Source organism: Scomber japonicus, chromosome 19 (assembly GCF_027409825.1).
Source record: "Scomber japonicus isolate fScoJap1 chromosome 19, fScoJap1.pri, whole genome shotgun sequence".
NCBI classification, from domain to species: domain Eukaryota; kingdom Metazoa; phylum Chordata; class Actinopteri; order Scombriformes; family Scombridae; genus Scomber; species Scomber japonicus.
In genome coordinates, this window is record NC_070596.1 from 20,879,957 (window position 1) to 20,906,813 (window position 26,857).

At 38.2% G+C, this 26,857-nt stretch overlaps 2 protein-coding genes across 2 annotated transcripts; one reads left to right on the forward strand and one right to left on the reverse strand.

Annotated features, from left to right (window-relative positions):
- Positions 1 to 31: 31 nt before the first annotated feature.
- dhx29 (DEAH (Asp-Glu-Ala-His) box polypeptide 29) lies at positions 32 to 11,361 on the forward strand. Its single transcript, XM_053339631.1, has 28 exons — positions 32 to 337; positions 1,051 to 1,124; positions 1,341 to 1,454; positions 1,551 to 1,680; positions 1,767 to 1,906; positions 1,995 to 2,138; positions 2,768 to 2,894; positions 2,993 to 3,151; positions 3,479 to 3,647; positions 4,898 to 5,018; positions 5,139 to 5,531; positions 5,623 to 5,889; positions 6,003 to 6,146; positions 6,246 to 6,422; positions 6,617 to 6,757; positions 7,178 to 7,322; positions 7,418 to 7,538; positions 7,664 to 7,748; positions 7,851 to 7,939; positions 8,214 to 8,342; positions 8,698 to 8,773; positions 8,898 to 9,122; positions 9,284 to 9,420; positions 9,618 to 9,708; positions 9,799 to 10,095; positions 10,179 to 10,310; positions 10,419 to 10,515; positions 10,912 to 11,361. The coding sequence occupies exons 1-28, from the start codon at positions 154 to 156 to the stop codon at positions 10,965 to 10,967; spliced, it is 4,164 nt and encodes a 1,387-aa protein (XP_053195606.1). The 5' UTR covers positions 32 to 153; the 3' UTR covers positions 10,968 to 11,361.
- Positions 11,362 to 12,078: 717 nt separating this feature from the next.
- On the reverse strand, positions 12,079 to 21,660 carry pstpip2 (proline-serine-threonine phosphatase interacting protein 2). The gene is made up of 14 exons (XM_053339984.1): positions 21,577 to 21,660; positions 20,810 to 20,910; positions 18,205 to 18,279; positions 17,187 to 17,221; positions 16,972 to 17,078; positions 16,824 to 16,886; positions 16,037 to 16,129; positions 15,460 to 15,505; positions 14,625 to 14,704; positions 14,440 to 14,538; positions 14,183 to 14,279; positions 13,931 to 14,015; positions 13,820 to 13,857; positions 12,079 to 13,202 (listed from the first exon to the last, which is right to left on the reverse strand). Exons 1-14 carry the CDS (start codon positions 21,607 to 21,609, stop codon positions 13,147 to 13,149), a joined length of 1,008 nt encoding a protein of 335 aa, XP_053195959.1. The 5' UTR covers positions 21,610 to 21,660; the 3' UTR covers positions 12,079 to 13,146.
- Positions 21,661 to 26,857: the final 5,197 nt, after the last annotated feature.

Genomic DNA, 26,857 nt, shown 5'->3' on the forward strand with positions numbered 1-26,857 from the left:
CGTGTGGTCCAAAAAGTGTCCAGTCATGAAAACCAAGTGAAGCGACTCTCAAGTGTCTGTTTTGCTCTTTATTTATAACCACCACGTTTCAGGATTTCGCTGATGACCCGCCGTCATACAGTCGCATAAAGGAGGCCGTGTTTTAGTGTTTTAATGGGTGGTAAGAAGAAGAAAGCGGCGGCGGCGGCGGCGGCTGCTCCAGTGGCCCCGGCCGCAGCAGCAGCAGCAGCGGGCAGGGCTGGTGCTGCTGCACCGGGGAACAGCGTGGCAGGGGAGCCGAAGAAACAACCACACAGCAACAAGCCGGCTAAACCAGCCAAAGAGAACAAGTCAAAAGGTGGTATTAACTATCTGCCAGCACGAAAACCTTACAGCAGAATTTGTTTGGTTTCTGTCAGTGTCATTCCCAAAATTCAACCATTAGACACACATATAGTTCACATGGTCAATCAGGCAAACATTACTGTACAGTATGACTTCTATCTGTACATATTTGGACGTAATATAAACATTTATATACCACCAAGAGAGAGAACATTATCTTCATATATCTCTAAAAGTCCTTCAATTAGGTTCAGACTGTCAGAGAGGTGTTGACACATTTCCAAGATGTAGTGTGTGGTGGAATAGATTGCATTGTATTGTTTGTTTAGTCTTTTATGCAGTCACTAGTCTTTTAGTGTTTTTACTTCATAAACTGCTAGGTTGGAGAGTTGTGCAGAACTTTTACACATAGGGCTTCATATTTTCCTCATAGTGACTTTTTTTTAGTAATTTGTCAAACTAATACCTTCTCTGGTTACAAGTTCATTAATATCTCAAAAAAACCCTTTTTTGCTTCATGCCAGATGTGTAAACAATGTTTTGTTCAAGATTGGTAAACACATTTTGCCATCTGGTAACTTGTGGTTGATACTCACCTGTACATAAGATGCTAAACAGTCAATCGATTAATCAAAATGGAAACAGCTGATAGTTGTAGCTGAAGCTGTGTGTAACAGCAAATCTGATATCTGATCTCAAAGTAAAACCTTCTTTTCCTTCCTCCAGCTCCAAAGACCTACAGTCTTGCCAACACTGCACAGGTTGACACAGGTGGAGTCTCAGACAAATCGATCCTTAAAGTAAGCTGCTGGTTCAAAAACTAAACTGTAGGCTATATTCTATCTTTCCTGTACAGCTTGACAGGATATGTCTTTAATATCACACTTAAAGAGAAATCCTGTCACAAATGCTGAGTAAATGTTACATTTGTAACTTGTTGTTGATTACCTTGTCCCAGCAGGGTAATAATAATTTATTTAGCTGTGAGTCACATATTTTCTTCCCTCCTAACACAGGTTTCAATTCAAGCTGACCTGGAGAAGAAGATCATCAAGCTGATCAATGACTTCAGAGAGGAAAATTGTGACAAAGGGCCCGTATCAGGCAGACTCACAAACAAGAAATTACTGGTAAAGCCAAAAATTCTCTGACCCTTCACAGTTAATACATATATTGATGTGTTTCTGTGGGAGATTGTTGTATTCAGGTTTTGTTTGTCACTGCAGGATCTGTACACAGCTCTGCAGAAATTCAACTTTAAGAGAGAGCACATTGAGGAGGCGATGAAGAGTAGTGTGCTGTATGGAGGGGATCTCCACTCTGCTCTCGACTGGCTCTGCCTCAACCTTAAAGATGGTAAAGAGCATCAGCAGTTGTTTACGATGTCACCCTGAGGACACAAGACTGTCAACACAATAATTGTTAATATGTCTATTTACCAGAGGAGCTGCCAGAAGGGTTTACCCAGCAGATGCAGGAGGAGAGCCAGAGGAGCAGGCCCAAGTTCCAGCCTCCCGCCCAGCAGAAACCAGCAGCCCCAAGCCCCAAAGCACCCAGTAATCCCCGCAAAGAGACCACCAAGGTTTGTGTGTTTATTTACAAGTTTGTCTTGGGTAGATGGGTCTTGCCTACTGTGACACGTCAAACCTTATGAGTGTGGTGTTTGCCAGGCCACAGAGAAAGATGAAGCTGCAAGCATGAAGGATTGGATCTTAAGGTACGCAGAGCAGAGCAGTGATGAGGAGGAGGAGGAGGAGGAGGAAGGGGGGAAAAAGACTGCACGCAATCCTGAACTGGACGAAAAGTTTGATCCGGTAAGTACAATTTAAAAACACTTAAAGCTGAGATCTATTTTCTTAGTTAAAAGAATAGTTGAGCATTTTGGGAAACTTTTGCTTTTTGCTTTTTTAGCTAAATTGTTGTCTTTTGTACAGATGAAACATATGAGACATCACATGTTAAGTAGTGAGCTGTGCTGGTTGGCAGATTTTGTTACCTTGAGCAGAGCCAGGCTAGCCATTTCCCCTTATTTCCAGTCTTTATGCTAAGCTAAGCTATCTGGCTGCTGACTGTGGCTTGATGTTTACCAGACAAACATGAGTGTGGCCTTGATCTTCTTGCCTAACTCTTGCCAAGAAAGTCTATTTCCCAAAATGTGTTTTATATTTTTTAAATAGCCCATTTGTATGTTGACATTACACCACATTTTTATGGGTGGATGTTCTCTCTATACTTTTATTTTAAAAAGTTGGTCAGATTGGTTGATGACAGCCATCCTGGATGCTACCATCTTTTCTGTTGCTGGAGGTAGACGTGGAAAATGACCACACAATTCATCTTTTTTTTTAGCTTTTGTATGAAGTTATTCTAGTGCATTGAAAATTATTAAGTGTGTAGCTTGGTGCAGTTGCTGAATAACAGTGTGTTGTCTCTTGCTGTCTAGAATGATAGGTATTTAATCCTCACTGCTCAACTGTATGATGCTAAGGAAATGGCAATGGCTTCCAAGACAAAAGGAGACAAAGCAGGCCAAAGGATGGCACAGGACAGAATACGCATCATTCAGCAAGGTGTCTGTGTGCTTAAACACTTATATTCAAAGATCAAACTATTTTTTCTAACTTACGTTTGACTTTCATAGAAGAATAACGTTTTTTTCTGTTTCTAGAAATGAAGCAAATGGAGTCCCATCCAATGTTCAATCCAGCTATAAAAGTGGTGGATGTGCCTCAAAAGGAGAAAAAAGTAGTTCCTGTCACTGAGGACAAAGAAGATCTCAGCTTCAACTTATTTGAACAAGCTGAAAAGGAACCTCCTGCACAGAAAGGTACATCTCGCAAATTACAGTAACACCTTCTGAGCCAACATGAAAAAATATTTTAAAAAGTTTCAAGATGATTTATAAGTTATAATAATTTTAAAATATAACTAATAATGTAGCCTCACATTGTTACTGATATGGTTCAAGAATAATACACTGTAATAGATGCTGTACACTCATACATCACATCACTAACCACAAATAAAGAGTATTGGGTTGGTGTTCATTTATGTATGCGCTCATGATTTGTTTTCAATACAACAATTGATTATAAGTGACCTCTCTCTGATACACACTGTATTGCTGACCACATTGTTACATTTTCCTCTACAGTTGTGAAAAAGAACGAGCCAAAGGATATTCGCAATTTTGACTACACAGCTCGCAGCTGGACAGGGAAGTCTCCCAAACAGTTCCTCATAGACTGGGTCCGAAAGAACCTTCCAAAGAGCCCCCCACCATCATTTCACAAGGTTGCTGCCGGTAGATACTGGAGATCCAGGTAAGTGTGTATTTCTGTGTCTCTGCTCCCATATACAAATATTTTCACACACAATTATATACTGGGCCTGATTTACTAAAGGTTCACGTGTGTTAAAACGTGTGCAAACTTGACATCACCCGCAGAAAAATGTACGAGCTGATCTACTAATGGGGCGCACCGAGGCTTACGTCTGTGCAATATGGGGCGTTTTTACCCCAGTGTGCAAAATACAGGGAGGAGAAAATGCAAATATATTATTTAGCACACACTGTGATTTTCCTAAACTGGAGGTAATGTGGGTGACGCTAACTGCGTCTATAAATAATACCTTTGATGGACTGGTATTAACCGGCTGTGCACTGAGCACAGATTACTTCTGTTACTGACGAGAGGAGGAGACAGAGGCACAATGACAGAATATACAGAGAACGATTTTTTCCACCCGTGCTAATATTTTTGGAGTGGAATATTTTTGGTTTTACTAACAGCATCGACATTGTCACAAATACTCTACAATAGAGTGTTGTTGGGTTTTTTTTGGTTGACAGGTTGTTGCTGTAACTCAATATGTTTGTTTACTTCTTCCACTAGAACCTTTAATTCCATGGGATCAAATTCCATTTTGCGCTTGTGGGATTTCTGCTTGTCCAAACTCTCCATTAAAGATACAAAACCCTCATTTAAAACTGCTGTCTGCACCTGTTGGCATTTGCACAGTTATTCCTAGTAGATCACCGGCAAAACACACACTAACCAAACGTGCAATCTGTTGCACTGCACACACAATTTATTCCCCTTTATTTGGGATCTTAGTAAATCAGGCCCACTGTGTTTTGGGTGGAGCGCTGGAGAGATACACGTATATAGAGGGAAATCTTTAAGGCAGCTTCGATGTGCTGAAAAATGTAAAAAGATCAGATCTAAACAGATGAAAACCCTGATCTTCCCAGATCTGTTAAGAATATAAGGGAACATGACTGTAGTCCTGAATTTTCTTTCTCACCAGCTAGGCATTCATACAGTAATATATACTATAAATTTGATATTAATGCATATACTAGTTCAAGTACATTTGATAACATTTAATAATACAGCACATAACATTGAGTTAAATCATTTGTAACAGCTGTTTAGATAACTGTCGGTCCTGAGCATGTGTGCCACATGTGTGACAAAAATATCAGTCACATTCAGAAAGAAAGAAAAGAATGTGTAAAAATGTAACAAAGGTAAGGGTAGCTTTAATGTGATGTCTTTGCATCCATTAGGGTGCGTGTTCAGAGGATAGATGATGTTCTGGAAGTCTGTCCAACCATCCTGACTGAGGACAGCATGCAAGCTCAACATCTGGCAGCCACACAGGCACTGTACACCCTGGTTAAAGGACAGGTAATACATGTAACCTAGCAGAGGATAGCACTGTTTTCCTGTGCAGCTTGTCCTGATTTAGCCATATTATTCTGTTTCAAAATTTCTTCTAAAAAACTGATTCACCCCTTTCACTCTCAGTCGGTGCACACACTCCTCCCACCAACCTACAGAGATGTCTGGCTGGAGTGGAGGGACAACGAGCAGCAGCAACAGGAAGAGAGCCGCACTGCTGCCAACAAACCTCGAGACCAGTTCATCTCCCGCCTCCTAACCAAACTCAAACAGCAGCAGAACCTTAACCAGATGCAGGGTTCTGGATCCCAAGGCCAGCTGGGGCTTGGTGGGGATGGGGACGAAGAGCCTGAAGAGTCCTGGGAAAATCTGGCTTCTCTTGACATCGGGGATGGAGGAGAAGAACTGGAGGATAAGAGTGAGAAAACAGGAGGGAGGAGAGAAAGGGAAGGAGCACTCGAGGCATCTAGAGAGCTCTTAAAGAAGCTGAAAAAGTCACCACTGGCCCAAAAACTACAGGTAAACACACTAAAATATTGTATAATTTACCATCTTTAAGTCATTTTATGTAAAATAAACCCAAGTCATTCAACGAGTATCCTGCCTTCAGGCAGAGCGAGAGCAGCTTCCTGTCTTCCAACACCGGCATCATGTCCTGGAGGCTCTGCAGCGCCACCGTGTGGTCGTGGTGGCTGGAGAGACAGGCAGTGGAAAGAGTACTCAGATTCCTCAGTTTATCTTGGAGGAGCTGTTGACTGGGGGTAAAGAGGCGCAGCCCTGCAACATCGTGGTGACCCAGCCCCGCAGGATATCTGCCATGAGTCTGGCCTGCAGAGTCAGCCAGGAGCTTGGCTGTGAGGACGGGCCAGGATCGAAGGTAAATAAGGAAAATAAACTTTGTGTTAGTTCTCCTGCAAACAATAATGCAAGCTGATAGGATGCCCGTTTGCATGCTTTAACAATCTGTTTCATGTGGAAATCATGTTTCAGTCTTCGCCATGCGGATACCAGATCAGAATGGAGAATCAGTCCGGGGAGTGGACTCGCCTGCTGTACTGCACAACTGGAGTTCTGCTCAGGAAACTCCAGCATGACAGACACCTCAGCTCCCTGACGCACATCATTGTAGATGAGGTATAAACGTATTCTGTTGGATTAAAAACATCTTTTAATTACTTAATTTAGAGTGTCCTTCTGACCCTCAGGTTTTTATTCTCACCTGCATCTTCTCAGGTCCACGAGCGCAGTGTCCAGTCAGACTTCCTGCTCACCATCTTGAAAGATGTTGTCCTGAGGAGATCAGACCTGCAACTGATCCTAATGAGTGCCACAGTGGATTGTAACAAATTCTCTAACTACTTCAACCGCTGCCCAGTAATCAGCATCCCTGGCAGGACATTCCCAGTGGAGGTTAGACGCACTGTTGTCGTTTATGTGTAGTCATCTAATTTAACTGTCCCTTTATCTCTACTGGCATCTTTGGAGGTGGATATCAGGGATGAGCTGCATCTGTTTTTTCCATCTTCAGGTGCATTTTTGAATTTGAAACTTGAACTTATCCAACAAGACATCCTGTACTCTAACTCTCGTGGTTTTGTTTCCAGGTGTTCCATTTAGAAGACATTGTGGAGCAGACAGGCTACGTCCTGGAAAAGGACTCGGAGTACAGCCAGAAGATTCTTGAAGAAGAAGAGGAAGTTAGCATCTCTATCTCCCAAAAAGGTGGCAAAACATTACAGCACCAGGTAATGTTGGCTCTCTGTGGCAGTAATATCTCAGATACATCTCATACTTATTCATCTGTGTTCTAGTTTAATGTTATATTATCACTCCCGTGTGGCAGGCTCAGAGTAATGCAAGCCCATACAAACAGACTCAAACACAGCTTCTTCCCCATGGCAGTGAAAAGACTGCTGCAGGAACCATGAACATACTGCAATTTTACCTTTTAACTGCACACAACTTGTTCTTGTTCTTGTTGTTACCTGATTTTTGTACATATTTTTAGATACGTTGTTATTTACTTAATAGATATTTATTTATATTTATACTGATTGTAGCTGTTACAAGGATTGCTGCCAAACGAAATTTCGTTGTATCTTGTGTGCAATGACAATAAAGCTTCTGTTATTTTACCAAATACTCTAATGTCTGGGAACTTTCAGGAAGTTATAATAAGGGACTCGTCTTCAGGCTGGGACCTGGGTCCAGACCTCGACCACTTCAGCAGCAGGACTCGGCAGGTGCTGCAGTATATGAACCCCAATAAGATCAACATGGACTTGCTGATTGACCTTCTGGACTACCTAGGTGCAACACATTGTCCTGCTTGTTTCAGGCAGCATAAAGTACATGTGTAGACATACTTTTTTCAAATGTGTAAAAAATTTTTTGTGCTCTGCTAGACAAATCCCCACAGTTTGCAGAGTTGGATGGAGCCGTTCTCGTCTTCCTCCCAGGGCTGGCTCATATCCAGCAGATCCACGACCTGCTCTCCTCAGACAAGAGGTTCAAGGATAAAAGCAGGTGACATACACACATTAATGTAATGTAGTGTTATCCAATAAACACTCACCAGACTTTAAAAACAGAAGAAATGGTGAAACACAAACACTGTTTATTCAACTTTTAGTTTTGTCTGTCAATTTAAGGTACAGGATTGTTGCTCTGCACTCGACTCTCTCCTCAAAAGACCAGGCTGCAGCCTTCACAGTGCCCCCCAATGGAGTGAGGAAGGTACTACTCATAATGAAGCACTGTGAAACTGATGAAATACAATACATTCATAATAAGCTCTAAAAATCTGTAATGTTATACTCTGCTTTGTCTGTCTTTTAGATTGTGTTGTCAACCAACATTGCTGAGACAGGTGTGACTATTCCTGATGTCGTGTTTGTCATTGACACTGGAAAGACCAAAGAAAATAAGTAAGTGCTCATGAAAAATGTCAGAAAACTCTCTGACATTGTAGTGTGATTTCATTATCTCCTCCTGAAGTTAAAAGGGATTGCTGTCCTCAGGGTATGTAAGTCATTTTATCTGCTTAATGGCTCCTATGACAAGAGTTGTCAAAATATATTTTATATAAGTGTCAGTTTCTGTGTATGAATAGTAAGTAGAAAGAAAATAATGACAGTAATGGGTAAACATAAATGAATTTGGTTGCATAGAGACTTAACTCCAATGTATTGTGTTGTTTAGGTATCATGAGAGCAGCCAGATGAGTTCTCTGGTGGAAACCTTTGTGTCGAAAGCCAGCGCCCTCCAGAGGCAGGGGAGAGCAGGACGTGTCCGCAATGGTTTCTGCTTCAGACTCTACCCAAAATTCAGGTAAGGTAGGGTGGTAACTGAATCAAAACAGGGTATCTGCAGGTCTACAAAAGTCTTAAAACAGACCTTACTGATGTATGTCATTCTTTGATCATAATGATCATTAAACAGGTATTAAATTGTATTCTATGTGGTATTAAAAATGACTTGAAAAGTCTTAAATTTATTTTGGTGAACCTGCATAAACCCTGCAAGAACAGAAAGTAAAAATTATACTGATAATGATCATTTCCGTTCAGATAAATGGGATGTGGTCATCACATGAGACAAAAATAGAAACTATACATGTCAGAATTTCTGTGTCATGTCACACCCTTATCTGTTCCGCTCATGTTTAACAACTGTCTCACTGCAGGTTTGATGCTTTCATGGATTACTCCATTCCAGAGATACTACGGGTCCCCCTGGAGGAGCTCTGTCTTCATATTATGGTATGTAATGCTCCAGTCGCTCAAAAATGAAAATTCACATAAAGCCAATCACTTTAGCCTTCTACCACATGTGGAAACATCATTGAAGTTTCTGTTTTAAATGTTCTTCACTCCCCTCTGATAGAAATGTCAGTACGGCTCGCCGGAGGAGTTTTTGAGCAGGGCCTTGGATGCTCCTCAGTCTCAGTCAGTCAGTAATGCCGTTAACCTTCTGAGGAAGATCGGTGCTTGTCACCCCGACCATCATCTCCTCACCCCTCTGGGACACCACCTAGCAAGCTTGCCCGTCAATGTGAAGATTGGCAAGATGCTCATCTACGGAGCCATTCTCGGCTGCTTAGAGCCCATAGTACGTCCCACTATCTTCTTTTCAGAAAACTCTCTAACAGATATTTTACAACTGTGTGATGACCATATCTTGGTATATTATTATACAAATACTGTTAATAACTAATATTGTGTCATAATTATATATTTTTCAATCATTATTTATTTCATATTTTCTTTCAGGCAACCATCGCGGCTGCAATCACTGAAAAGTCTCCCTTCTCCACACCAATGAATAGAAAAGAGGAAGCCAACCTGGCCAAAGCTGCACTGGCATTGGCCAACTCTGATCACCTGACCATATACAATGCCTATCTGGGGTACAGACTTTTCTGAAGACTCTGAAAAGCTTGACTTAACAGAGTATTTTCCTAAAGTTGCATGTTTGGGGTTTTTTAGTAGTTGTGGAAGATGTTGTGTTTTCTATCAAATTCTAAATTTTTCAGTCCTTGAGTTACTGTGGATTTTGTTATTTTCTTATAGCCTATTTTTTTCTGTGAACCTGTCATATTGTCAGGTGGAAGAACTCACAGAATGAGGGGCAGAGAACGGAAATGGCCTTCTGCAGAAAACACTTCCTTAATCGAACGGCTCTCATCACAATAGAGGTAACACATACACACACATACTGTACATTTGCACACATATTATTTTCTTATCCACCTCCTGTCTAAACCACTTCTTTAACTCTTATTCAGGATGTGAAGCACGACCTGATGAGGATGATGGAACAGGCAGGTTTCTGGTCGTCTCGCTCCTCCTCTGACTCAAAGCAGCAGGCGCCCACACTGTCCAAGCCGTTGATCTCCGTCTTGAACGCAGTGCTGACAGCTGGGCTCTATGACAGCGTGGCCCGGGTCCTGTGCACCACCTCTGTGGATGTGCTCGAGCGGGTGGCCTGCACAGTGGAGACCCCGCAAGGCAAGGCTCAGGTCCATCCCTCGTCCGTTAACCGCAATCTGCAGACACACGGCTGGCTGCTGTACCAGGAGAAGGTATGGATGAAGAGTGTGCTTCTATGTGTGTAATATCTGTTTCTCAGTAATTCCCAGTTGTGCTAATAAAGATTTATCCACAGGTAAAATACACTAAGATCTACCTGCGAGACACATCTCTGATATCTCCGTTTCCCATGCTGCTGTTTGGAGGTGACATCGATATTCAGCACAGAGAACGGCTCATAACACTAGACGGATGGATGCATTTCCAGGTCAGAGGTCACAGGGGTTGCTCTGGGACTGCCACACTTGATTTTGTAGACTAATAAAACAAATCGTGTTCCTGGTTTATTGACTTTAATCCGTGTTCACTCTTAAAGGCTCCTGTTAGAATCGGTGTGATCTTCAAACACCTGAGGAAGCTGATGGACTCTTTACTTGAAAAGAAGATAGAGAACCCTCGGATGAGTCTAGAAGGTAAGCCCAAGTGAAACAACATGACAAATTACTTTTTTCATTATAATTATACTGCTCTACAACTCCATGGCTGTACTGCAAAACCTGAAAAATGCTGGAAAAATGTGTACAAATACTGGATGGCTTAAATGGGTTAACAGATGGAAGCATTTCAGTTCTTCTCTAAAGTTTATGAAGGCATGGCTGCACAGTTATTTTTGTTAAATAATGCATTAAATTTGAATTAGAATTGAACCGGCAGTTATTAAATCTTTAAATAAAAAAATAATAACCATAACAATATTAATATTATGGAGATATATATTTTTTATGCAGATTTGTCCACACATAAAAATTAAATATGATATTGTGTTTCTCCAGCATTAAATCTGCTCTGATCCTGTCTGTCTGCTGTAGGTGAGAAGGCCATCTATGTGATTCTGGATCTGATCAAATCAGAGCATGGTGCGTGATGTCGGACCAACAAAGGATCTTTTTGCCACTGAAGAACCTGCATACCCTTGTCTTAAACTATCGTCAGGCCTCTGCACATACTGTTAAGCCCCGTTGACAAATTGCTTCCTGTTTCGACTCCGGAAATCAGGATGACGCCAGCGGATAATCAGTGGGCATTACATGTGGAGCATCCTAAAGATGAATGATGGTTATCATGAGCTGTTACCCACATGAGGAAGACTGACTAATATGAAATGCAAAGAGACTGAAATTTGAGAGGAAAAAAAAAATTATTATGTTGCCAAATATGGTGGGAATAAAACTGTATTCATTTTTATTAGAGCCTTTTAATGTGTCATGCTTGATTGTTGAAATTAACTTAAGTATTATGTAAATGATGTGAAATATTTTATTTTATGTGTCCTTTTAACTATATACTAGTTTCCTGGAAATTTTCTGTGTAATTTGTAGGCATTTAAGACTTACTTTTAAAGACATTTTACAGCAAGGATGGTTCAGTCTGGTACAAATTGTAGGGGAAAAAAATTTGATAAGTGTTATTTACCCACTCGTAATGGGGTTCGTGTGTATGTAGTTGTTGGTAGGTTCTTATTATAATATATATAATTTAAATTTTTATAAATCTAATTTAAAATTGGATTTTTAATAGTTCTTTAACTGACAGGAAAAGGTTTTAGTATGTAGTTGTGTGTGTTCATTTTGAATTATTTCTTAAAAACTTTATAATGAGGGCATTTCCCATATAGTACCAAATTACATAAACCTTTCAAAGAAATTGCACAGCAGCTACTCTTATGAAATTATGGAAACTTGCAAACCTAATATGAAAGTATTTTATTTGACACACCAAACTACACAGAAAAGTATGTTTTTTTCTGTCTGTTAAAGAATTGTTAGAAATCTATATAAGAATTTTATGTATGAACCCAAAAATTAAGTGGATGCTTACCAACTAAACCAGCTTCGTTCATTTTTCCTACAATTTGTATCAAATTAAACCACCCGTTTTGCAAAACATGAAAAAACCAACTGTTGTAATTACACAGTCCACAGGAAGTTAACCAGGAAGAAGAGTGAGATTTCAACCAGCTTCTAAATCTAGGTGGGGCAGGTCACCACACCCAGGTCAGTGATGAAAACAATCTAATCTGTCACCTGCCACAAGCAATTATGGAAACAAGAAGACAAACAGAGTCAAGGAAACAGAAACGTTCAGACTTTAAGTGCTGTGAAGAACAATAACTTTATTGATATAAAACCAACACCAGGTTATTTGCACAGTGAAATGCCACATATGATCATCTCTCCTGCAGTTTCAGTAGCATTTTCCTTTCACAGATCATGTGCTCTTGACATAAATAAAGCAAAATAAATGTGCAAATGTTCCCACAATCATCCTCAGGTATGCAGAAAATATCAATATGTATTTAAATTATTGGTATGTCAATCTGGGGCATACTAGCTCTGTTACAATTAAAATGATCCTACTCAGCACATAAAGCCAACACAAAGACTGTCAACATGTAAGGATGCAGAGTGTGTAATCCATATACTGCACGCTGCAGATAAATAACAGTAAGTCTTTAGCTTTTAAGCACAAGATGACACAGTCAGCTGACCTGCTACTCTCACATTTAAGAGGAAATGAAAACAAGTAAATGGGTGACACTTTACCTTATTTTGTGAATCAAGTGCTGCAGACCCAAAAATAAATACAAAACTGAAGATAAATAGGATGCAATGATGCAGAGTATAGTGTTGCACATTAATGTGGGTAATAAACAGGCTTGATATCTGAACAGCAGACTTATTTTATTATAGTGATTTGCTGGTTTTATGTTTTTATTGTCTAATTAGCTTCTGTATTGTTGTACAGGATGTAATTCTGTATGTAGGGTACATATTTCTAAAAATACTGAGTGAAACTTCTAATTTTTAGCATGTTTTAACACAAGAATATAAAAATAAAAATAATTATGTTTTCTGAACTGTTTATAACACAGTGATATGTTCAAAATACTACAAACCTCACCGTCATATATGTATATGACACTAAATTTCTGGTAAAGCCTTATCTTTACAGGAAATCTTAAAGGAGGAAGTGATGAGGAGTATGTAGCCTTAACGTCCATTATGAAGTTCCAGCATTGCACAGGATCAACAATGACTCCTCTGTTAGTACTGGACAACACTGTACTCTGTGTCTTGCACGGTTGAGTAGATTATGTCTCCTGCAACCAAGCAAAGAATAGTAAAAATGATGTGATGATGAGTTCCTCTACTTAAAGTTTCACTGTGCAGAATGATGTTTGTGGAGAGTTTGAAACTAGAAGGCTATTTCCATATCCATCTTCTGAAAGTGGAAGGTTTCTTTGTGGCCATTCAAATTCTTATTTTAAAGGGTGGGCCTTCGAGCATTATTTGTGACATTACAACTGGTCTGGCACCAATCATGGTCAAATATTCAACTAAGACAAGTATGAGGTGGAAACTTCCAGCTACAGTAAACATAGACTGACAATTGACTTTACAGTGACATAGAAGACATGTTGTGTCCATCACAAAAACTTTTGAAATTAAATATATTTATAGATTCTGTAATTTTTAATGAGGGAGAAGGAAATTTTAACAAGATAATTTTACTATTTTTGGAAATACTATATCAGACATGGATTAAGTAGAGTACTTTACATACATTTTAAAACATGTCCATAGGGGATTTTTAAGTATTAAAAGCAGAAGGATGTAATTTATAATAAAGCTACAAGCTCCATTCCCACCACTAAAAATACCAGTTTAATACACAATGCCTGAATTGTAAATTAAAGAGAGTAAATACAAGACGTACCGGTGTTGTTTTGCGTCGGATCAGGTAATGGCCCTCTCCTGCAAATCCACAAAACAAAATAAACAATAATGAACAGTGCAAGTATAAATGAAGAAGTAGATGGATGTTTACCTGATGACTGGTGGAGGCTGTCGAGGGGGTGGAGCTCCAGCTTGAGGCTTCAGACCACTGTAGAAGTTCTCGTACATAACTGGGGCTGTTAGAGAGGAAGGTTGACACTGTTCACATACTGGCAACTTGTAAAAGGTTTTAGATTGAACTCTGCACCTCTTCTTTTTGTCTGATAATAAACTTCCTCCAGCTGTGTTTCTAGCACTCCTGCCCTGGTTTATTATTAATGGCATAGCATTCCTGCATTCATACCTGGTGGTTTGTCTCCGGTCCGTCTAAGGTTCACAAAGTGCTCAATATCTTCCTGAACATTGCACTGTTCCAGCGATTTCCTCACTTCCTCATACAACTATGCACACACACACACATACAGGGGAAAGTACAAGCAAGGTCAGGGTCCAATTATGTCTTGTTTTTATTAAACTTTACGATTTTCATTAATAATGGTAATAAAAGTACAATTCTTATAATAATCTTTTTTGTCTTTAAATATTGGAACCGGGCCTCACCTCATCGCTGGTCACACACTGCTGGGACATTTGGTTGAGGTGAGTCCAGACTGTGTTTCTCAGAAAGCTAATGCGCTCTGTGGCCTGTTTTTCAAACATCTGTGGAGGAAACATTTAGCTCATTTTAAAATGATGTGTGATGCTATATTCATATTTTATCAACCTTGAGTCTTTGAGAATCTTACATCGCAGGCCTTTATGTGCTCCTTCAGCCATTCATCTCTAACCTTTCCCAGTGAGGCCACGTTCTGGTGGTATATCTTGTCTGAAAATCAAACACATCAGTTAAAAAACAGTGTAAATGCAGTATTTAAACCTCAAATTATTGAACAATCTCTAAAATCAAGAGGGACATATGATTTATTTGTATAGGGGAACTTACAGCCTATAGCATGAACTAATAGCATACCACAGAAGTTGTAATATGGAAAACTTGTTACAGTATATGCATTTGCCTATCTATACATCAAGCCTATCTGTATTTCAGCTGATATAGAGGAACATTAGCTATTATTTAAAGTGTCTTTCCACCTGGCAAATGTACCTGTCCAATAGTCACTCTCCTTTTAGCTCTGTTTTGTTCTCCACCAGCTCCTGAATGAAACACCTACTAAATTCTCCATTGCACTAACTTTCTGCTGTGTGTTCTTTGGTGCAGGGCAGACACTTTTTTTCACTTTTTTTATCTGCCTGCTGCGTCAGGGAATTATGCTAAACCACACCAATGAAGATGCATGCTGTAAAACAAAGACAGAACTGAAAATACTCTGTAAAGCTGAGGGGGCCAGCAGAGTACTTTGATAGTTATCTGTGGTTTCATCTTTATGAGTCATTCCTTTTACATAGAAATAGTCATGCATTGTTAATTTAGAAATGTTGATTATAATGGCTTTGAATACACACCAGGTATACAGGTATAGTACCTAATCTAAAATAGTTTTACATACTAAAGTCATATTCAAATCAGCCTGGTTGTGTATGTGAGAATCTACAAGAGCTTCTAACACATTTTAGTTTTACCTGCTTCCTCTGCATTCTGCTTTGCTTGCTGTGCTTTTGAGGAGAGCTAGGTGAGAATGAAGAAAAACCACATGAAGTCATCAACAACAACTACAGCTACATGCAACAAATATAGACATGACTTCCTATAAGGAAATAATGCAGCGTTAACGTCAAGCTGATGTCTCTTGGAGATAAATAAGATACACGCACAGTAGATGGAGGAAATTTGAGGCAATGGTGCATTTATTATGCAAACACTAATGTTTTAACAGTGGCCATATCTGTAGCAAAGTCAAATAGTAATTAAGTTCATATTTTCTTCCACACTTGTTTCACAAGCGGTAACATTAGATGACACAACATATTTTCAGAGTCATGTTAACCCTATTCTACCCAATTTGAGGAGTCAAATTGTCCATTAGACTACAAAGCATGCCCTCCTTCCACTGAATTATGTAGTGCTTTCTGATGCTGTTATGTTCTCTGATTAGGGCTCATATTTGCTGATTGAAATGCTATTAGTACAATTTTAATACTTTGTGAATTCAGATCAAACCATGGGCAAGACCGAAGATAGAGGATAACATCACTGTACCTTCTCCAGGTTCTTGGTGTTATTGGTGTTTCGGTTCACGTTTTGATCTGCTTCTTCTTTATCTCGGCACTTCTGGTCATACGTCTTCTTTGACTGGGGACGGCACCAAAATTACCATCAGAGAATCTTTTTTTAATGCTGTTAAATTATGAACCAAAAGCAACGTCTATAAAAAGCACATTCAGCAGAATCTATTTCTGGACAGCCTGTATCCACTGACATGATTTCTGCTAGTGCTGCTGATTTATTTTTATTTTTATGTGCATGAGAAGCACTTCTTCTTTTGGCGATGCTTTTATGGTGTATGATGATGCCCTGTAGTTCACTTCCCAGACTGGTCTACAGAACTTCCTCCACCAAAGAGGAAGAACAGGGAAGGGATAAGAATGGCTTTTCTCACTGCTTTCACAACACACCTGAAACTTTTCTGGCATGAATCACAAAAAGGATTATCTGGTGGAGTCACTTTGTTTAAATACTTCTGGTTTTCATTTACCTTGGAGACTGTGTGGCACTAGTTATGAAAAGCCTAGTAATATCAGTTCTTGATATTTAAATGCAGATAACACACTGTGTCCTCAAATTTAGCAGGTAAGTCAACATGTATGAGGGATTTTGTACATGACTCAAGTCCACAAGCTAATCAGCTCAATACATTACAAGGAAATGAAACTGAGAAAATATATTCAGGGAGAGTCCAAACGTGTCCCTGAAGTAGATTATTTGACATTGAGCCTGTAATAATTTACTCTGGGTGACCTTTAAGCATGTTTATGATTTTACTTACATCCAATGTCTTCTTGTAATGTGAAGACTTTTGTTTGTGTAGAGCGTCCATATGTAGTTCTATCTGGAATTGCAACATCATATCTAGTCACCATGTGTAAACGTGTCAACTTGTTGCAATGACGCATCACAACAGTAAAACCACCGACCTTTTTCTTCACTTCTCTTTGTTTCTCTCTGAACTCCTCAAGCTTCTTGGCCTCGTCTCTCATGCTCTGTGCCAGTTGTAAGTGTGACAAACTCACGTGTTCGGTCTCTGCAGGGGTACAAAAACAAACATGGAACACAGAAAGCATGAAATGAGATATTCAAGTAAATAATGGCGTCTGAACTTTATAAAGACTCAAACATTTTAAGTGCTTACGTAATTTGAACACGTCCAGGGATCTTTTTAACGTGCTTAAAAAACAAAAGAAAAAGGAATTACAGAGGGATTTCACACATTACAAAATCAACATCAATAAGACTTTTTTATCATCTACCTCAGCACACACTGATTATATTAAAGATACCCTATGAATATTTTTGTAGACGCATTTTACAAGTAGGGTCCCTGTTTTCTTTCACGGGTGCGTGTCCAGCGCAAATTGAACAATTGGTAATTGATGGAGATAACAACAAGAAAACAGCAATGAAGCAAAACATAGATGCAGTCAATGTTTGATTTAAAATATTTTTAAAATCTGCTCTGCAAATGTATTATGAAGGAGGAAATGCACTCAACACATTAGTTACTGATTAACATGAGAAACACTGAATATAAATAATAACCCTTGTTTGCTTACTAGAAAAATCCACAGGGCACCATTAAAGGATTATTAATAATCAACTAAGTAAATAATATTCCCTGTCTCACCCTCCCTCACTGTTAATGTTCCTTCCTCATCCAAACCTTAACACCTCCAAACAGAAACAGCGGACACAAAGCCAAAGCCACACTCGCCATGTGATCGCGGACAGAATGGGAACTAGATTTGCTGATACAGAAACAACTATGTCAACACATTCACTTTGACCAACTGAAACTACGTTATTAAGACTGCAAAATAATGCATCCGCTGTTTGACTGACTTTATTTTCCATATTCGATCTCTCTAAAACAAACACCAAAACATTGCAAAATATACATATTATGAAAGTTAGTGTTTTAGTGAAGTGTTTCCACAGAATACTTGCTCATTTGCACTGTGAACTACAGAGTCACAACTATCCCACGCTTGACCTATCTCTCTCTCTCTCTCTCTCTCTCTCTGCATTGGCCTGTCAATCCAGATTAAGAAGTACTATGCCTGTTCTGCAGAGATAGACTCGTTCATTTCATCATCTGAGGCTCACTTTAAATAAATCTCAAATAACAGCATCTCAACGCTGAGTGTGCTTACTTCATCTCATTGTGTCCACACACCTTCTTGGACAAACTAAGGAGATCTTTGGCATACTTCTCTTCAATTGATGCCCTGAAAGAAAAACAAAAACAAAACAGAAGCATTAATATAAAGAATTAGAGCTGCTACAATTAGTCAAATATTATGTGAAATGTGAGTAAATGTGATTTTTTTTTTTTTAGCCCTCTTTGATAGTAAACCAAATATCTTATCTTAAACTGCTGATCAGGATAAAACATTTTAAGTTGCATATTAGCATTTTATATGCCAAATGCTAAATGCCTAATTGATCTATAAAATTAATCAATAAAGAAATAATTGTTAGCTGCAGCAATAGAAAGAATGACAGATGACATGACAATGGGGGAACCCTTTACGTGTTGAACTGAAAATGAGTTGTACAAGGAAATCAGCCTTTATACTTCCTTTAATAATTGCTAGATCACACGTGCTTAACTGGGAGCCTTTTCTGTGTGTCATCTTTGGACTGTGCAAAGGTTTTAGGCACTTTAGGTGTTTAGATTCTTATCCTTAATTTAGTACTACGAGGGACTAGTCTGAACCCCAAACATACAGCCAGAGTTGTAAAGAACATGAAGAGGCTGAGACATCGAAGTCCACACAAGAAGTGTGATAACTTCTCCAAGATGCATGAACGACCAACCTGCCAAATATCTTAAAACTGTATGCAAGTGTACTGAGGAGGACTGCTGCCGTTTTCATGGTATTATGTTTGAAAGCATTCTCACTTTACACCATTTTTTTGTCAGGCGTGCCTTTTTGCACAGTACTGAATACGGAAAAAGGAAGATAGTCAGAGCTGTCTACATAATGGGGAACTTTGACAAAGTGCAACCCACATAATACACACCTCTCTGTCCAGATGCATGTGCATAGTGCATACTATTTAGTTCATAAAACCACATGCACTTCAATTGGTGAGGATGTTATGTAATCAATAGATTTTTGAGGTATGCATACCAACACACATAATACAATGTACATATGTAAGTTTGTTGTGCTGATATTTTGCAAAACATTGTGGTTTATAAAAAAAAAGAAGCTTGTCTTTTTCACATAAGGGAACTTCCAGTTGAGATATTATTTCATTTCCGCCTTTGCTTCATTAATAGTTTTTTGTTTTATTAGACTGGCACAATGTCTATGTTTCTTTCCTGGCTCATTGGCTGTCAAACCTACAGTACATGGTTTGACAGAGAGAAAGAGAGGTCAGATTAATTATTAAATGAGGAAGGAGGAACTTCAAATGCCAAACTTCATAAATGTCATCATAAAATCTATGCTTATGATGCTTCACAATAAATGATGTGTTATAAGAGGTTAAGAGCTGCAGCACTGTGTGTTGTAGAAACTGTTTCCTGTTCCTGCTCCTGCAGAGTTAGGACAAATCATCCTGATCAGAATATTACAATTACCTTGATTAACTGTATATTCAAGTCCAGCTGTCCATTTCAAATGCAGATCATACTGGACAAACATCAATTCTTGTAAGTAATTACTATTTTCATTTATCAGAAAACATGTGGCTTTCTGGCATTTAATGTTATTACAGATGTTTTTTCTACCACAACATTCACAAATTAAAGATAAGTGAACAAGTGATACAAGACAGAACATAATACAATGAATGACATGACAGGAATCATGCAACAAGAGAAAACAAGAGATGTGGTTATTTATGCAAATAAATAAATAAGTAAATAAATCAAAAATTAGTACTAATGATGATACCATTATTAACAAAAAGTAAATAAATACATGAAAATAAATGAATAAGAAGAGGAATGGAAAGGGAAAAAAGGACAAATTAAAAGGACAATTACACTGAATTTTCTTAGCAGTGGTAGCTAGTAATGTCCAGATAAGATACATTTTTTACAAAATGTTCAAGCTTTGTATGCAATTATGTACTTCTCGTGTTGATCGTGCTCTCAGTTTTGACCTTATTGCACATAGTTCACCGTCATGAGCATCTGAGCTTTCATTCCTGAGTAACTTCAACCTTGGGGAGATGTTTAATCCTTCTATTTCATTGCTGTCTTTGATCTCCACCTGTCTACCTTCACAACTAATCTGTCATAAACTTCTCATTAATAAACCTGGTAACTCACAGAAAATGACTGCACAAAGTCTCGTCTCTTTTTTCACCTTTCACTTTCTCAACACTCTCTTCTTCTTTTTGTCTCTTTCTTACAAACACAGAAAAGCACTCTTCACGGATACAGTTAATTACAAAGCCAACATGAGACTGAACCAGCCCAAACTGTAGCCCAAACTTATATAAGCTAAACAGCTAATTCTCACAATGAAGAAGCTGGAACCAAACAATTTTGGCATATTTACTTGAAAAATGATTATCAAGATAGTTTATCGACTTGTCATTACAGCTCATACTGCATATCTGTCCTGTTTCCTATTAATTGCGTGATAACAATCAGTCTAGTGCTCTAAATGGCACAGCTGACCAGTATGTAGGATCTAGATTACAATCTTGATAAGCTAGAACACAACTTATATTGAGATATTTATGCATTATTACATATATAGATCATGATATCATGTATTTTAAGCATTTCATTACCTGGCTTTCATGAAGTCCTCCATCTCCTTGCATGTCCTCTTGCCATCATTGAGATACTGGATGATGGCATCGTAGCCTCCTGTGCAAGTCAGCTCAGAGTTCTGTCGATAAGATGGACAATATTTCATTCAATTGTCATCTTTGTTGAAGAAAGTGCACCACGGTTTTGTTATTTGTTTAAATTATATTGAATTACATTATGCAAATAGTATTGCTTCAAAACAGATGCTGTACCTGGACAGATCACAGAAAACACCCAATCCTTTACTGTACTACTGGCAGACTGTCTAAACTTATTTTACTCTAAATTCACATAATGAAGTTACCAAGACAACAATGAATACAGACATAAATAAACGGTATAACCTCAGCGTCTTTGACTGTGAGTGAAAATTGATGTTTTGAACTACACTTCTCCATAATTTAGGTAAGCTGAGGGTAACAGCCTATAATCACCCCAACCATGTGCATGTCAAAATCATGTGCCTGGTTATTGACTGTCTATCCATATAAAATACAAGAGGTGTGTTTATTCAGTTATAGTGGAATATGTAATACAAGTGCAGCTTATTTTATGAGGACCACAAATATTCAATTCTCCATTACAAAAAGAAACTTTTGTGAAACTCAGTGGGGTTACACTGCCAACAAGTCCTCTTTATGGCTGAGACTACTAACACACCTTCCTTTTTAAACCAAAGGTCTGTGTAATATATTATATATGTAATAGATATAACAAAACTCAAAACACATAAACAGAAACTCACCCAAAAGAAATCCTTGAAATGGAGATTTTTCATGGTTGTAAAATGCAACAGATGCAGCAGGAGAGTGAAGTTACAGCAGGTCTGTTGACTGACTGACAGTTAGTTGACTGTTTCACTTCTTAAAGCCACAGTGTGGGCTGGCCAAGCGCTCACACCGCACCCCTGACGTCACAGTTACCTGTCTATCTGATGTGCACCTTGTATTTCCCTATCTAGAAAATCAGGCATGGTCACGCTGTATGGTAGGGACATTTAAATGTATTTATTTAAATAATGGACAACAATGTTAGCTTTTATTTACACTACACTACACTATACTATACTGTAATTCTCTATTGAAGCTGCAAAATAAACAAGCAACAAAAAAGTTATTTTTATTGAGTGTAAAAAAAGGAAGACGTTTTTTTTAATGATATCTTGTTATGTCATATTTGAATTCCCTGACACTTTAGTTCCTCTTTTTGTTTTTCACACTTCTTTTGTTACAGTTCTTTGAATTTGATTGTTTTCCTAGAATTGGAAAGAACAAGCAAGCATACAGAACAACCCACCTTGTATTCCTTGTAACAGTAAAATGCTAAGATGTGATATTTTATTTATTAAAGACAATTTTATATGCATAAATTAGCTCCAAGTTTCTTCTCTGGTAAACAACAATTGTTTCTTTTTGACTAAATGCATATAACAAAAAAACAACAAAAAAACTTTATGAACCCTTCTTAAGTTCTTTGCATAATTTTATAGTATAGATATAGATAGTACATGGGGTAGATGGTGTTGACGTGTGTAAAGCTGTAATGTTGAATATGAGTGTGCTGCCATCTGGTGAATAATGAAGGTTTGTACAGGTCATCAGTCAGATATTACTGCAGTCATGCCACTTTCAAGTGGTGGAGGAACTGTTCACATCCTTTACTGAAGTAAAAGTAGCAATACACAAAAAAAACTTAAATTATTTACATAAAAGTACAGAGATATTAGCAAAAACTGTAAGTAATGTACTAAAAGTAAAAGTACTCATCATGCAGAATGGCCCCTATTAGCTATTATTATTGTTGTTGTTGTTGTTGTTATCACTAATGCACTGACCTAGTACCTCATTATTAAATGAATGTAGTGGAGTAAACAGTATATAAGTCAAATATAGAGTAGTTCTCTAGTCAAATGCAAGTGTCACAAAATTGTTCTTAAATATAGTACTGAGGTGAATGTACTTTTGTTCCACTTCTGAATAATAATATAATATAAATATGTTTACATTGGTTTATTGAATTCTATAAAATTCTACAATAAAACTAGCATAGTATAAATTATAAAACAATAAATGGTGACACTTCTAGTTTGACCTTTTCCTTTCACCTAAATGAAAATGTGAGTGTGATTTTATGCATTTATCTATTTTCATAGAATGAACCATTTCTGAGACACAGGCCCTATATATGTTCATTTTACTCAATGGATGTTAGAAACACTAGAATTTTAATTATAATATTAGAATAAACATTTTACTGAAAACACACTCAAATATATATTTTGTGACTTTATCAATGAAACCATTCTGTTAGGTGTGGAAAAGCTTAATTTTGGTGTTCAGTGTTAGAAATGTGACTCTTGCACTGTGTTACATCTCAAAAAAGACACCTATGTGGTACCCTTTATGGTCTTACCTTAGCATGATTCAATACAGACCACTTTCAATATGTTAAAACACTTTATATAACATATATTGTCAGCAGCAGCTCATTCATGACCTTTGATCTAGTAATCTAATTCTGCTACAACTTCACTGATTGCAATTCTGCAGTGGTGGAAGAAGTTGTCATAACATTTAATTTGATAAAGGTACCAATACAGCAATGTAAAAATACTTCATTACAAGTCCTGCAAGAAAACTTCTAAAGTAAAAGTCTACAAGTATTATAAGCTTGATCTAATTAAAGTATTACAGCAAAAGTAGCAGTTTGGTCCATCTGACTAGTATATTATTACATATTACGTCATTAGATTATTAATAGTGAAGCATCAGTGTAAGAGCAGCATGTTACTGTTGTAGCCGCTGGAGGTGGAGCTAGTTTACTCTACTTTATATACAGTTAGATAGTTTAGTCCAGTGGTTCCCAACCCAGAGGTTGGGCCCCTCACCAGATAAACCTGAGGGGTCATGAGCTGATTAATGGGGGAGGAAAGAAGAAAAAACAATGTTCTGATACACAAATCTGTTTTTGGATAAAAACGTTGGATCATTAGAACATTTATTGATATGAAACCATGTGAGAAGTTCAGAGGGAAAAATCACTATTTGTTGGAGCTGTTAACAACTCATATACGTCTGAAATGTGACCCTGCCCTGACTACACATTGCTTGTTGTAATATGTGAAAAGTCAAACCACTGGTTTAATCTTTAACAATATGTTGTGTATTGTGTGTGTATAACGCTTGTGATATTATCCACTGTGCCAAATCCTCGTGAAAAGTAACTAAGGTTGTAAAATAAATGTGGAGTACAAAGTGCAATGTTTTCATTTGGAGTGAAAGTATAAAGTAGCATAAAATGGAAATGCTCATTAAAGTAGGTGATAAATACCTCAAATTATAGTTCAGTACAGAACTTTACTAAGTTTAATTTTGCTATTTTCCACCAGTGCAATTCTGGACACACTCTTTGTTCATCCTGATCCATACAATATAACATTAAAGGATCCTTATAACCATTAAGATTGTATACAATATATCCACTCCCATCAGGAGTTTGAGAATAACAGTTAAAACTAGCCTGGTGTAACATTATTTATAGTTGATGTTAGATGTTTTGTTGCCTGTCGCACTTCCATGACACCCATTAGGAGATATTTTTGTGTCAAAGCCCATAACAAGCTGTTTGTTGACATACATAATATCACATGACGAAATATTTTGTCAGTACAGAAACACTGATAAGCATGTACATTGAAAACGCCCTCTCTAACTCTATCTCTTTCTCTTTCTTCATATTCCTCACTCAACATGTGGCAGTAAAAGAGATATCCTGGGAGGACAAAACATTTCCTAACACTGTTATCAGTAGTAGCGAGGTTCTGCAACCATGAGATCACTCTGCATGATTTGCTCAGCATTAAACCCTCTCTGTATTTCCTTTTAAGTTTTACTCATTTCTGTATCTTCTCATCTTATTCTTTAATTGAAAAAAAGCTACTGCTGTCTCTTTCTGGATTATTCTATCACACTTTACTGACCCACAATAAAACATGCATGTAGTCAGCTGGCAACACTCAGATCACCTGACGCAGGCTGCTGTAATTTCCATGGTACTTCCCCATATCTCATGAAAGCCACAGCAGCAGGGCAAGACTCAACTTGTCTATAATGTCATGTATGTAGCGTAAGCGTAAGGCTACATCTCGTGATAGCAGTCACGAGGGTGTGAACTGTGAAGGAAGTTGAATGCACATTTATCTGTACCTTTAAGTCCCTGCTGTATTTAGGTCACTATACCTGTGTGTGTGTGTGTGTGTGTGTGTGTGTGTGTGTGTGTGTGTCATACAATAAGGGGTGGTGTTGGTGTAATAAATGCTTCTTTGTTGTTAAATGCAGTCAAAGAAGGTGGTCTACTTTGGATGGTTTATCATGATGCTAATATATCATGTTTTGATGTGAAAGAGTCTAGTGAGAACAGGACATGATAGGTTTTTTTTAATTTCAGGTGTTTTTGTTTATATGATCCGTGTGTTTGTTCTGACCGTGATGTACATTCAGGACAAAAAAACAACCTGAGCGTCCAAATATCTTATCACCATCAGCCTCATTAGCACATAACAACAGCCACTGATGCTCCTGTTGTGCATTCAAACTTGACTCTTGAAAGACGCAATAAATCTTTATGGTGGGATGGGATTATATAAGTGTTCTCAAAAATTCAGCCTCTATCTATGGGACAGCGTGGTCTGTCATGATGAAACATTGCTCCATGAGACACTACAGCTGGATAAGATGTTGTTTTTACTCTGTGTACAAAGGGAAGTAAACCATCTGACATGTGACTTCTTTTAAAAACCAGTATGCCTCTAACATTATTACACCATAGGTGCATGACATATTGTAAAAGTTTCCCTTTGTCTGCCCATGAAATCGCATTCATGACGATTAAAAACTAAAAGTACAAAAACACCTCCTTGCACAAACAATACAGGTGTGTGTTGTCATCTACAACGTGTACAAATGGTGAACATTTTATATAATACAGCTGATTACAGGAGCCCACAACAATATTGTAAACAGAGACCTGTCCTAATGTGAGGGAGGTGCTTGGCTGAGACTAAAGGGGATTCCTCAGCTGTGACGTCATGACTGAAGCCCTATGTAAGCTGCAATGCTATCAATAGTGCAGACTAGTTCCTTCTTGTTAAACAATAACTACAGAGCTACATTATCTCCGAGGGAAAAGAAAACCTGTATCTATAAAGCCGTCTTCTCTTTCCCGGATAGGCAGAGACATTATTGCTCTATTAAAAATGGTTGACCAAGGTGAGTAATCTAAGTTTTATTGAATTTGGTTTGTTTCCAAATTACCTTTCTATGAGTCTATTATATTTTAATATGGATATTTAACCAATTCTTTTTTTTTTCCCTCAGATCTTCCTGCCACTGTTGATCTCTGCGCAGACGAGCTGCGTCAAGTTGGAGACAAGCTTTACTGGAGATACAAACTGCTGGAAATATTGATCAAGAACTACAAGAATGTTACTAAAATCAAGTGAGATCTGATGTTAAGGGACATCGTGAAAAATCAGATAGATCAAATTGGATGGCAGCCAAAGCCATAGCCAAAGCCAAAGCAGCAGAGTGTATGCTTTGCACTCGTCCTGGATGACAGTTTTTTGGCTCCCTGTATGCTGGTGGATGTACGGTACGCTGGTGGATGTACAGTACGCTGGTGGAAACACTTGGATGGAGTTGCTGAATGCGAACCGTCACCTGGACTGCTCTCATATACGAGACTGGAGCTCTGCAGGGAAATCTGGATTCTGTTGAACCATTGATTCAGAGCTGTGGGCGACTGAGGCAAAGAGGACCATCTGAAGGAGAGTTAACTGTTGGAAGATGCTAACTGTCACATGTAATCTGGACACATAATATACCGTACATGGGCATTAATGCATGAAAGACACTACTGTTTAAGTCTGTAACCTTTATGTTCATTGAAGACTTGGAATTATTGAGACTCTTTTTGAGATGCCAATAAAATATACATATTCATTTAATCTTGTATCTAGTCATGTGTAC

Coding starts and splice junctions, on each gene's coding strand:
- dhx29 (XM_053339631.1), top strand. CDS start 154: ATGGGTGGTAAGAAGAAGAAAGCGGCGGCGGCGGCGGCGGCTGCTCCA. Junction 1,455..1,550: donor TCACAAACAAGAAATTACTG/GTAAAGCCAAAA, acceptor TTGTCACTGCAG/GATCTGTACACAGCTCTGCA. Junction 10,516..10,911: donor CCCTCGGATGAGTCTAGAAG/GTAAGCCCAAGT, acceptor TGTCTGCTGTAG/GTGAGAAGGCCATCTATGTG.
- pstpip2 (XM_053339984.1), bottom strand. CDS start 21,609: ATGAAAAATCTCCATTTCAAGGATTTCTTTTGG. Junction 18,280..20,809: donor GAGGACTTCATGAAAGCCAG/GTAATGAAATGC, acceptor TTTTTCTTTCAG/GGCATCAATTGAAGAGAAGT. Junction 17,079..17,186: donor CCTGGACGTGTTCAAATTAC/GTAAGCACTTAA, acceptor GTACCCCTGCAG/AGACCGAACACGTGAGTTTG.